The following is a 13,187-nucleotide window of genomic DNA, read 5'->3' as shown; positions in this document are numbered from 1 at the left end:
AGTCATAACCTTTTCCTACAAAGTACTGGTAACAATAGACAAAAGCATTTGACAATCGCCATAATCCTTTCAATTAGATACTAACATATCTCCAGGGGAAAAGTTTGCCATCTCGTAGCCGGGCTCTAAGCCAGTCATTAAGATCTGTAATCACATTCAAAACAATGGAGTTTCTACGGTGCTGTTCTAAAACGCCAGTTTTTATACATGACCTCTACCCCCTAGACCTAGTGTGAACAGCCTATACTAAATTGCATCACAACATATTCAACGCAACATCCTCAGACGTCCACCTCTGGCGATCCAGCCTGGACTTCACATCAACCAAACAAAGCATCACATAACCTCTTCCCAAACACACAAAATACCCGTAACATTTCCTGCCACAAACTTCTGACGAGGAAACAAAAATCTACGAAAGTTTCTAACAAACAATATGTCATCTTCGTAGGCAAGTGCCTCACCTCCACGGTCACCCACAACCTCGGTAGCAAATATTTCATTAATCATATATTACGCACTGAACAGTCAGACTACATGCCAACTATGGATATTCAATAGCTGTACAGCGATTTTTTTTTTAATTTTGATCTGGCAATGTTCGGCACCCATCATTCCCTCCCGTAAATCACTCGTCAACCTTCATTCATAGATATGCTCACCTGAGGATGCATCAGTAGAGGTCACCTACCTTCTCTACCACAATGTTCGTCACCATACATCCAGATCCGCCTCTGCTCCCACACTCCACATTCAAGTTGGTGAACAGATGGCCGTCTAGAAATGAGGATTTTGTTAAGTTTCTTTCGTAGGTGCCGTGTCCACAAACTTCTTACAACTATCATATCTAATTAGCCCATTGTGATCAAGTTGATCCCTGAATCAATCTGTCAATCTACTTCAAACTACTCTTAGCCTTACCCAAATTGGGCTGATGAATCTTTTTAGAGTTGTCATACAGTCGCTGGGAGCCGTCCTTAAGTTCCCAGATCTCTGAAAACCTGACAAACGCCCTCACTATGTCATCGGTGAAGCCATGACTCACGAGGAGTTCACCTGAGTAAACTTGGATCTGTTGTAAGAAAAGACATCCACCAATCACTATGTAGGGATCCAACACTATACATCACATGATACCCTCGAACATCCAGGATTCGAATCTTGGCTGTTGGAGGGATCATGCGTTACATCAGAGTTCGTGTTTAATATGTAGTATATTCGTGTGTGTGTAAAACACCAGGAACCTGTTTCTTACATAAATATTCAGGATCAGAGACTTAAATGATCTTTTTTAGATTTCAATCATCCTCAGTGTTACATTCATCTCAACTTTGATTTCATAGTACAGTTACATTATCATTAAATTAGTCCTTTCATATGTACATGTTCCGTGAATATATAATTGTACATCACGTCTTCTGCCTTGCACAAGACAGCTTCATCATGTACATACAGTCTTGTATTCACATTACGGCGATTAATAACAGTCTCACGAAAGCCTAACTAAATGCACTTTCCTGCCTTCATATTTGGTTTAATCAGTAGCTGAAAATCAGGCGTTTGGATAACTTGATCAAAGTTTACATACATAAACTGTCAACTCACTGGATCCACTTGCGAGACGAGTGTTGGTGAGGCAACGGTGAGATTGCCGGAGATTGTGACGGGTCGGGTGAAGACGTAGCTCTGGTCCGCTCTCCTGCAGGTGGCAGCCTCATTCAGGACTCTGTCTAAATTGTCGCTTTCAACCATCGCCTTGAAGGACTGGCACCACGCCAGTGACTCTCTATGGTACACCTGCATTCATCACAGCAAAGGCATTACTGGAGATGTTAAAACCTCCAGCACCACAGTTGTTATACCAAGATATCCAAATGTTTCACGTAATACAACACAGTCAAGCTACGTTGCTCACCTCAAGTCTCAACGTTTTCAGACATAAGCAGACCAGAGACGTATTGCTTAAAATGTTCTAAATTTCGGGAAGACCATCTTTTCGTTTAACTTAAAATTTTTTATCTTTCATTCATTATTTTTTTTTCTTAAGAGGGAGGGAGGATTTAGACCTGTCAACTGCCTTGTGCTTTCAGGCGATGAGCATAAAGTTATGGTACCAGCAGCAAACATGCGGCATTCAGAACTATCATCAGACCACACACCTCTTGTATGACTTATGACGGAGAGTTGACCACAAAGGTTGTCGTCACACATCCCCCAGAACATAACTATCCATCTCATTATAATGTTCAACTACAGTTGTCCTAACAATAACAAGGTTACAAACATAACCTGGATATTTCAAATCTTTACTATATTTCCACATTGACTTTTGCTTCATATGTGGTATATAGATAATGAGTTCCGCATTGGTATAGTTTTTGTGTACTCGAGGTAGAAACAAAATTAGTGAAAATGAGGGTGTGGTGATGAAGACAAATGAACATACATGACAGATCCCCTTAATGATTCAAGCTGGCTGAAACATTACAAGCAGGCAGAAGCATCTGGTATTCAATAAACGTATTGCACCAAAGAAAATGGTTCAAATCTTGAAGCAGATTTTTCAAGGTTTAGATGAACAACTGGGACCAAATTCAACCTAGATCTGAAGGATGTACTCACGGCCAGCGGGTTGTGGTACTGCCACTCTATATAGAGGACAAGCGGCCGGTTACTGGGATGGAAGGGGTTGGCGATAGTAAGGACGACCTGATGCAGGGTGGTAGGTAGGTGACCAATCCACAGTCTCTCCACTCCCTACCATGTACACCAATCTTGGCTTCAGAATGAGCGTATATTGCTGGCACTTAAAAGTACTGAACTTGTAAAGAGAGTCATCTCGGGACTTTCATGGACATGAACATTTCCCTCACTAAATGTCAATGTTTATCTAAAAATTTCATTCTAAAGTTTAATTACAATCTAAACTTAAAACTAAGAAATCTGATAAATAAACAGCTAATTAATATTTGAACGTGATCGTTGAACGTTCACAACAGCCACCATAGGCTCTGATAATGAGCAGGTACTTACAGTGGAGGAGGCCCTCAAGTTAGTACGGACGAAGGTCCAGCCGTTGTACTGGTAGAAGAACACTCCTTCCTGGCTGTTGGCCACGGCCAGTAGCAGCTTACCGTTAGGGCCCTGTCGTGGAGGGACCATCACACGTGTTCATACATATTGATGAAATCATGCATGTACAAGCTATGATATTCTGGCTACATATCCAACACTATGATCAGCTACTACACTATGACATGCACAGAACCATATAGACATATATCACAAGGATGGAGATGTGACCTGGTAAGCAGCCCAGTGCAGCGCACCGAAGGTCTGGACACACTGGAAGGGAACAAACTTGTTTTCCTCATACCTGTAGATTACAGACTCCACGGCGTAGTTCCTGTGTCCACCTGTGGCATAATTGTACGTGTGAAAAGTTTCCTACCAACATCAGTAAAATGTACTAGTTATCTACCACACTGGTAGGAAAGGAGAGTGCGGGAGCCAGAAGGGTGCCTATGTCTTAAGATCTTGGAACAGTAAGGCTTACACTTGTTTCTGGTAGTTTACGTCTAAATTTTAGCAAAGATATCTTTCATATTTCAAAATTGTGGATAGAATCTTAGTTATATTTTTCAGTCAGTAAAGCTGGGAAGTTACGCATGATTTGCTGCATCACCAGTTCCTACCCTTGTCCAATTTGTACTCATTCGCGACGGCCAGGAAGTACTCTGCGTCAGGTCCACTCACGAAGCTGAAGGCGGTCCAATCCCTAGCGCCGCTGGTTCGGATACGCTGGAAGGACCGAAACTTTGAACGTTCCAAATCGTAAACGAAGATTTGGCTGTCGATCTCCACATTGCCTGTTGGGAACAAGAGTGGAAGTGAGTGATAAAGATTCTACCTACGTTGGAGTACCAAATGCATGCAGCCTCTAAATTACAATATGTTGCATTGATTAATAATTGCAATATGTTGCGTATAGAAATGCATGCAGCCTCTAAATTATATGTTGCATATAATAATTACAATATGTTGCATTGATTAATAATTGCAATATGTTGCATATAGAAATGCATGCAGCCTCTAAATTACAATATGTTGCATGTATCAATAATTCCTCGAGCAACTCCCACAGCCTTAAACACCTCGAAAATAGGTCCTCTTTGATCACCAGTATAGCTTCCGTAAGGCAAGAGCCACTGGCGATATCTTTTCTATCTTACTAATATCTGGTCATGATCCCCGAAAGACTTTGAGGAGTCACGTGTAGTTGCCTTTGACATATGCAAGACTTTTGACAGGGTGTGGCATCGGGGCCTCATCTCTAGGCTCCCCTATTTTGGCCTCCATCCCTCACTTTACTCATTCATATCGAGCTTCCTCTCCGGCCGATAAATCTCTGTTGCTGGTAATGGATCGGCCTCCCCCTTTTCTCCAACAGCGGAGTCCCTCAAGGTTCTGTCCTGTTCCCTACACTTTCTCAACGATTTCCTTTCTTTCACAAATAATCCAATGCATTCGTAAGCTGACAACATTGCATTCATCCACTTCGCTCAATTCTGTTCCTTCTTCTCACACTATCTACAACTCTTCTTGACACGGCTTCCTCAATCTCAGACTCGGATAGGACATGTTAGTGGGGTAAACAATCTTAAATCTAATGCCTCTAAGACCCAGTTTCTACCCATCTCTCTGTCGAAAACTCAACTCTAGTAGAGTCTCTCCTTTGACGGTTCTGTAATTTCACCTTTTGACTCCAACATACACATCATTACTATAACATCCACTTTCTTTGGAAACCCCACATTACAGGAATAGCTAAGTGTCTCCAAGAAACTGGGTGTCGTGTTTAGATGTCGAAACTTCTCTTCTGAACAGTTGCTCCGTTTGTACAAGGGATTCATTCGTCCTTGCATGAAGTACTGCTCTCACATCTGGGGTGGTTCTAGCTTGGTATCCTTACTTGACAGAGATGAGTCGGAGGCGGTCCGACTTATAAACTGTCCCCGGCTAACTTCCAGACTTGACCCCCTTGGCCGTACCCCGCAATGTTGGTTCACTTTCCCTCTTCTATTGGTATCATTTTGGTTTTTGCCCCAAAGAGCTGGGTGCTTGTGTACCCCCACCACTAGCTGAACCTCAATACTCGGCAAGCTGCTGCGTCACATGATTACTGTGTGGCCATCGGCAACTCAAGTGTGGGCCCTTCTGATACCTGCTCCTTTCCCTTCACCTGGAAGCTTTGGAACTCTCGACCTTCTCTTGTCTTTCCCAACAACTATGACCAGCTACATTTCAAAAGGCACGTTTTTCCACTCAAAAATTTGTAAATACTTTTCCTTGTGTTTTTCAGTTTCATAATTTTCTCTATTTCATTTTCGGCCCGGCCTTGATGTGGACTTTAGTTCGTGACTGGAACCTTCAACATGAAAAAAACACTCTATACTCATTTTCACTACACCCTTAACACCACTGGCATAACCTGATGATGCCGGCCAGATCGGGTTGGGTTGCTGGAAAAAAGGCGACAAGATTTAGAATCCATTCTGCCCTATGATCTAATCTTTATGGGTCACGCATAAGAAATCGATCACTGAAGCTTGACCAGATTCTTAGAGGTCGTGTCTAACATCTTGATGTTTAGGATACAAAAAAAAAAAAATAGATTGTTGAAAAAAAAAAAAAAAAAAAACTTCCCGACACGAGACATTTATGCACCAGAATCAGCTTCCCACCAAGAAGAAAATTACTGAAGATTTTTTAGTCTGATGCAAGGTAAGGATGGAGTGCCCAAATAGTTGGAACTATACACTTGGTAAATCATTCTCTTACCGACCTTTGTCATCCTTATGGTTAGCCACTGCCAGGAAACGCCTGGACTGTATTTCGAAGGCGTCTACACCCATTGCATGCTTGGTGGGAACAGAAGCACTGTCCAACCTATCGTAGCTACTGTATACTTCCTCCTCCGTCATCACGGTCACCTGTGTGGCAGAGTATACAAATACTGATGAACACGGTTATTCGAGACAATGTGTGGGTAAAAAAAACCTTTACCTGACACGATTAGTTTCTATGTTAATAACAATGGATTGTTTAGATAGTAAATAGTAATATTTGTAAAATAAACTTCAAGATAAAATGAATACGTGAACCAATTATGGGGTCTTGTATCTACGAGTAGTAAAGAAAATAAGATTTAACAAGGATAAGCTGCAGGGGCTTCATACAACTCTGCACATGAACCACCAGGCTACATGTAAGAAGTTTGAAGAGTCTTTCACATTTCTCAAGTTCGTCTCATGGAGGACCCAAAAAGTCTGGCCCAAGGTTATCATCTTAGTTATTGTAGCAGACAACGATGACTTTCACTGCTCTAGTGTCTACTTGCTGCTGTCTCGTGTCGAACATGATAGCGATACCGTCCATGCTTAAGTCCTTTGACACAGCTTCATCGATAAACCATTTTCATCATATTCCCTGTAGTAAAGTTTCACACTAACATATGGGTTGTCGTCTGCAATAGGATTGTATTGATTACTTTGTACCAGTATGAAGAGGTAACGAGAGGTACAAATGCCCATCTAGCACGAACGACCTACCTTGACCCTGAAGACAGAACTACTGATCTCGCCCGTCTTCCTCACCAAGTCGTACGAGTTCGCGAAAGCCAAGAATGTGTCTCCTACCATGTTCCTGAAGGTACGAAAGACTTTGATGACTATATCTGCTCAAGATGACTCTGCATACTTTGTTTTGAAAATCACAAACTAGCGAAGGAAAAAATATCTGCACAGTTACACTGGAATCAAGAACATTCACAGAATACAGTTTGGCTACGGGAATGGGTGACGTTGATGCTGAACAGAGTCCAATCCAGCTTTCCCGATCTCCTCTAACATTTACTTACCATCTAACCCCACTACCTTCACAGACACTAGTACCTTCTGCCTTACCATTCTGTATCTATCACAAACAATATTAATATCTCAGGACTTCACTGCTGTCCTGTAGCACATAACCTTGTCATGGACCGTCAGGTGAAGTCTTTACCTTGCGTTTCCCAGACAGCTTTTCGGCTGCTTCACACTTATCCTCCTCTCAAAAACCACACCCTCAGCTGGTCAACCTCCCTGCTATCATTACATTCATCCTGAACCCCTCTCAAAACAGCGTCGTAGCTCACCATACGGCCACGTCCTGGACGGTCTGGGTCTGCAGTCCGCGTTTGAACACGACCTGAAGGCCACCTTCCCAGGTCACACGGTAGACTCCAGTGCCAATCTGAAAAGACAGACAAGATGCGATTTGCTTGGCATGTTTACAGTTGCATTCTGTCCAGGCAAGCTTTCAGCTCGATTATGCAGGTTGTATACAAGCTGCTGTTGTTAATATGCGGGTTGCACATCACGATTTTTATGAAAAATATGTACATGTGTGAACTGACTTTTCTACATTGTGTGTAAACACTACGTTCTCAGTCTTAATATATGAAGACCATATAATTAACCCACTTTCGCAGTCACACAACTATTTATATATATATATATATATATATATATATATATATATATATATATATATATATATATATATATATATATATATATCTCGACTGTCGAACAAGATTCCTACATCATTGAATTTTCTGTACTTGAAACTTTAGGAACAACGCTGGAAGCTATGGACATTGGCAGGTGTGGAGACCTGCCAACTCGTTTAAGCGTCTCACCCGTTTCTTGGCGGGGAAGCGGTCAGCCAAAGTCTCCACGCAAACCACTTCCATGAAATTTGATCTTAGCAGCACCGGCTGGCAGTGGTTGGCTCCCAAGGTCGGCACTGAGGTAGACTCCAGCACATCCGACTCCTGCAACATGACCAGATCTTAGAGCAACATTTATAATCTAGTGCGACCATCACAACCTAATCCACTCCCGTCCTTCTAGGTTTATAATCTCCCTCATACTCCAACGCCGTGGAGCACACATCGCGCCCCTCCGACACTCGAGCAGAAGCTACTCTGCACTTGTAGGCTTCATAATATCCATAGTCTTCCCTCTGCCACCACACATCTACATAGCTAGTTTAGTAATCTGAACTTTCACCGTAAGAGCGTAGACTCAACTATTATATCCCTCAATCCCAGTCGTAGTCCCATTCCATCCTTCTGCAAGTTGTCACACGTACCACCCAACCCTGGAGTTAGCGCTACTCACCACAAGAAGCATGTATACGTGCAGGCTGCCGGGGTCCTCCATGCTGTAATCCTGAGTCACCAGCCAGAAGATCCGGCCAGCATGTTCCACCATCACCATGGAGGCGGCCAGCGGGGGGGGAGCAAAGCTCTTCAGCTTAGCGTTTACATCCTCCCTCAATCCTGCGAGCGTCCAGTAGCCTGAGGGAAGATGCATTATACAAGGAGGTTCCAGTCGTCCTTAGGTACCGACTTTATGGGGTTTACATAACTATCTAAAACAATCCTCGTTTCATATTATCGTATTGAAGCCAGCAATTTAGTTGCAACATAGCAAGTTATCCCTGAACTTTACCCAACCATTTGGTTATATCTGTGTTCTACCTGAGCAACCCAACACTTCCGTCAGTGTGTTCGACCTGAACTCAACCAAACCTTTGGGATCCCTGGTGAGTTTGGTGGGAAGGGCATGGGCTCTTCGTTGTCTGTGATGTTCACGTAGGAAGGAGCCCATCACAGCTTGCCAGTTTTTCGCAGCTTTTAGCCGAAACTTGTGTGAGCGGTCACCTGGAACACAAGAGGCTGGTCTAGGTATTCTAAACCTTATACAAGTCAGTCTGAAGATTTAGAAGTAATCATAATTGATATAGCGGAATTACCTTTAACTGATCAACTACCGGTGTCGTCACTGCTTTAATGCTGGTTACTTTATCATGCGATACCAAAGATCAAAGGTTATCATACGTCAGAACTTTAGTTTACTTCAGCAACCTCTCGAAGGCTCAGCAACGAAGCTTCGTGAAGAAACAAAGTGTTGCACCTTCGAGGTAAAGAGACGAAGACTGATGGTTTAACTCCTTAATATAGTGTCGTCCTCCAAGTGACGCTTTAGAAACTTATATGTACATATTTTGTCGAGATTTAAAAGTTTGATATTGTTTATTATAAAGAAACAAGATCTACCTTACAGCTTTAAGAAGAGTACACGAAGAAAGTCAACTTGTCAATACTAGACACTCTGTGGCCAACTGCCTCACACTACATCTCCTCAAGTTGTTTACAACCATAATGCAGACATGATAATTACCAGGTCTCCGAGGGAATAATCTCGAGTTATGAGTCAAACAAATAACAAGAAATGACAAACTTCTTGAGGATATCAAGCGACCCAACCTAACTAGACGGTGTACGACCAACCTAACTAGACTGTTTATACGACCAAGGAATTCAACCAAACTGAAGCAGCGTGTATGATCAAGGGACAATCTAACTGTGTAGTGTAGGAAAGTTGACTTGTATAATCCTGAAGGGAACAAAGGTGTATTGGATTATAAAATCTAGGCATACAAGCCAAGCACTGGAGCTTGTAACGCTATTCAACGCTCTTAATACACAATATTTTTGGAAATTCATTTTAATTAAAACTACATATACATACATACACATGTATGCTATATACGTTAATAGAAAGTCAAAATTTATAACAATTCTTAAAAGTTTCATTAATATGACAGTATTTACCCAGTAAATCATTCATGACCACTCGATTAAAAAGAACATTTCAGTAATACGTGTGATTTTTCCAATCAGATTGACAGGTGTGACAATAGGAAAACTGTCTTTGTTCATCATGTCAAGTAGCTATGAGCCAGATGAACATGTCCGCTTAGGAGTCTAGTCATGATGACACTGAGCCAGATGAACATGTCCAGTTAGGAGTCTAGTCATGATGACAATGCTCTTCGATTTGGGCGACTTGAGGGTTATTTTTTTTATCATTGGTCTCTTAGCTTCTGAATAGTCGTAGAATTACTAAATTTTGTTTGTCATTTATCTTCATGCTTATGGATTGTTTCCTGAAAATCGTCATAAAGAATGTTAAGATTAGAAGGTTGTAGCTGACCTATCGTTTCTTTAGCAGTTTTATCTGCTTTTTCGTTTCCTTGTATATTCTCATGTGTTGCTACCCAACATAGCTTGGTACGTCTCCTAGAGTGCAGGATCACCAGCCAATCTTGCGCTTCTTGCAACAAATTATGACTGGGTATCACCTGCTCTTAAGGACCAAACACTAAAATTGGTATAATGAAATTTTGTTCCTTAGATCCTGACCAATAAACATTTTCCACAATAAGTACTGCATTAATTTAAGCTGTGAAGATAGAGAAAGTAGATGGCAACTTGAATGCACTATCATCGGTCACAGAAGCTGTACCATCTGAGGACTTTGATCCATCAGTACATATGGAGCGGAAGAAAGGTGTAGAAGTGTATGATGTTGGCAATAGGTCACGACCTGATAACACTGTGGGTCATGACCGGGAATGCAGTGTTACAACATAACAGACAGTTACAGTACCTTTTCCCTGCAACTCTGTGGTGCCAGGTAGCGCGGCGAGGTCAGACCAGGGGAGACCCAACACTCCCATGTCCTTGCTGTCGTCGGAAAGAAGTTGGTCAGTCGTGTTATCATGAGTGTTGGGAGGCGGAGACCGACTCCTCACGTGATCATTACTGTGTTGGTTCTCATCTTCCCCAGGCAGCCTCAATCCCGTCGGAACGCAATTTACCTTTAACCAAAGATGTTACAGTAGTCGCGCACACACAAATTAATCTATATGGAACAGATCACTTATCCATCATGGGCAAAAATTTGTCATATGACCAAATGGGTAATCGAGCTAAAAGCTGTAGAAAATGGCAAGAGGAACGTTATTTGTAATGTAAAGAAGGTTAGTTTACAGGTTTATACTTCTCTTTCGGCAGTAAATGAGGTGGTGTATGCGGATCAGGGAAAACGTGAGCACGAGGCAAGAGCAAGTGAAGTACTTGACAAACACCATAACCACCTAACTTAACCTAGCAGGCAACACTGTATATATTTGGGTGTTCGAACAATGTAATTGTAGAAGTCTTTTGTCTAGATTTACTTGACAACTGCTGTGTCAAGAGGCTGTTCGCACAGACCAGTGTACACATCAGTGTAACGTTACAATGCTCTTGGTGGATTTCTGCCAACACAGAAGACAAATCTCGGCTGCTCTGGGGAGTTAAAAAGGTTGTCATAGCTTCAGTTTATCTCTCATACAGCACCAAAGTTTCATCTTCACAACGGCTTCATCTCTCATACAGCACCACAGTTTCATCTTCACAACGGCTTCATCTCTCATACAGCACCAAAGTTTCATCTTCACAACGGCTTCATCTCTCATACAGCACCACAGTTTCATCTTCACAACCCTCATCATTGTGTCGTTGGTAAAAAAAAGAAAAACGCAACATGTGAGAGCAATTGTCTCGCTCTACACTATCACTACAGAGGCCACTTAGACACTATTCTAGACCTAAAGTCCTAATCCTACATACTCGACCTAAAAGATAGTTTCTCCTGGATAAACTTAATCCATATACATCATTGTACATCAATGTACTTAACTGAAACAAGTAATCACCACTGCTTACTACATCATCTCCAATGCCTGCTAAATTCTCATGACATGATTCGCCAAATCTTAAACTAGGACAATATTTTGAGACTTTAACTTACATTTTCTGCTATTGAAACTCATCATCGCTACCTTTTATATCTCCTAGACTGTAGTAGATCCTACAGCAGACATTGCTTCATTAGTACATCTTATAAGCAGTACACACAGTCATGAAGATTATCGTGTTTTATTATGTCATAATGACGTGTTAATGGTCACTTCTGCACTCTACTTTTTATATCTAGGATATCTAGCCTCTGAACTGACCTCTACACAGACCTGTGTGCACGTACTGCGGACGTCAACACTAAAAAAAAAAAAATATTTTCACCTTTTCAGAGGAAACATAGATTGTTTACAGCAGAATGTTTACCCCGTTTTGAGAATTATGGCTCAGGTCTTCAGCACCGTAACTATGCAAAACTGATCATTTTGCCATGAAATAGGTTCAGGATATTTCTTTTATATTCAAGCATTTTTTTTTTTCGAGATAGAAACCCTTCCTGCTGGAATGATGGAACCTCCCCAACGCATAGCGCCAAGGGCAGCCAACACCAGAAATGAGGAAGCAACCTCCTCCTTCTCCCACTATTCACAGTACGAAGGGCCTCCAGCCAGAAGCTGCAGCCTCCTCCCCAACTTACAGTGTCGATGGCCACCAGCAGAAGTACTCCTACGAAGAGGACAACCCTACAAGAGGAGTTTACCATGACGCCCGCTGGTCTACGTTCGACTCGCTGTACTAACCACAACCTGCAGAGAACAACACATTACTGGTTCACTTTAAAGGTAAGCACAATATCATATTTGGTAGTTTGTGAGGATAACAACCCTGGTCATGGCCGGTACTATTGACCTAAATAAGCAATCACTTAAAAACAAGAACATAGCGAGTTCTCCACACCCACATTATCTCCAAACTTCATTGCTTCGTTACATGTATGTTCATCGCAGGATCAATATCTATGCATCTCAGTCATATACCCGCTCAGTTTTGCATCATTCATACCTTACATGAAGTTATAATCTATCGTTGACATCATGACAAACACATCACGAAACACAGAGTCCTCTATCTCTCTGTCTCTCTCTGTCTCCCTCTCTCTCTCTCTCTGTCTCTCTGTCTGTCTCTCTCTCTCTCTCTGTCTCTCTCTGTCTGTCTCTCTCTCTCTCTCTGTCTCTCTCTGTCTCTCTCTGTCTCTCTCTGTCTCTCTCTGTCTCTCTCTGTCTCTCTCTGTCTCTCTCTGTCTCTCTCTGTCTCTCTCAGGTTAGTAACCTTAGTTAGCTGCCAACATTCATACAGTTTGTCTTCGTTACTTTGATTATGTATTGAACTTCACGAACCAAATGATTTAGGCCGTCAGTCTATGGTGAATTACCAGTTTGGCTAAACGTGGATATTTGTTGTGCAATATTCGTGTAACATTTGAATAAAACTCAAATCCTCAGTAAGTATTCCATTATCAAATAAAGCGATTATGGTAAAGAATCACGCA

General features: G+C 41.9%; 1 protein-coding gene across 2 annotated transcripts in view; it reads right to left on the bottom strand.

Annotated features, from left to right (window-relative positions):
• The window catches only part of LOC139759722 (uncharacterized), a 41,396-nt gene that overhangs the window by 25,937 nt on the left and 2,272 nt on the right, over positions 1 to 13,187 (bottom strand). For both annotated transcript variants that reach the window (XM_071682117.1, XM_071682118.1), the window contains exons 2-16: positions 12,336 to 12,444; positions 10,563 to 10,773; positions 8,639 to 8,770; positions 8,226 to 8,404; positions 7,742 to 7,876; positions 7,196 to 7,293; positions 6,612 to 6,705; positions 5,846 to 5,993; positions 3,696 to 3,869; positions 3,304 to 3,416; positions 3,034 to 3,144; positions 2,623 to 2,757; positions 1,606 to 1,797; positions 922 to 1,072; positions 692 to 777 (exon numbers count right to left, since the gene is read on the bottom strand). In XM_071682117.1, coding sequence (XP_071538218.1) covers positions 692 to 777; positions 922 to 1,072; positions 1,606 to 1,797; positions 2,623 to 2,757; positions 3,034 to 3,144; positions 3,304 to 3,416; positions 3,696 to 3,869; positions 5,846 to 5,993; positions 6,612 to 6,705; positions 7,196 to 7,293; positions 7,742 to 7,876; positions 8,226 to 8,404; positions 8,639 to 8,770; positions 10,563 to 10,773; positions 12,336 to 12,401 — 2,025 coding nt within the window. In that variant the 5' untranslated portion in view covers positions 12,402 to 12,444. The remainder of the gene's footprint in view (positions 1 to 691; positions 778 to 921; positions 1,073 to 1,605; positions 1,798 to 2,622; positions 2,758 to 3,033; positions 3,145 to 3,303; positions 3,417 to 3,695; positions 3,870 to 5,845; positions 5,994 to 6,611; positions 6,706 to 7,195; positions 7,294 to 7,741; positions 7,877 to 8,225; positions 8,405 to 8,638; positions 8,771 to 10,562; positions 10,774 to 12,335; positions 12,445 to 13,187) is intronic.

Source organism: Panulirus ornatus, chromosome 34, assembly GCF_036320965.1.
Source record: "Panulirus ornatus isolate Po-2019 chromosome 34, ASM3632096v1, whole genome shotgun sequence".
Lineage (NCBI taxonomy): Eukaryota > Metazoa > Arthropoda > Malacostraca > Decapoda > Palinuridae > Panulirus > Panulirus ornatus.
Note: the sequence above shows the minus strand (reverse complement) of the source record. Positions and strands in the feature narration are given on the sequence as shown.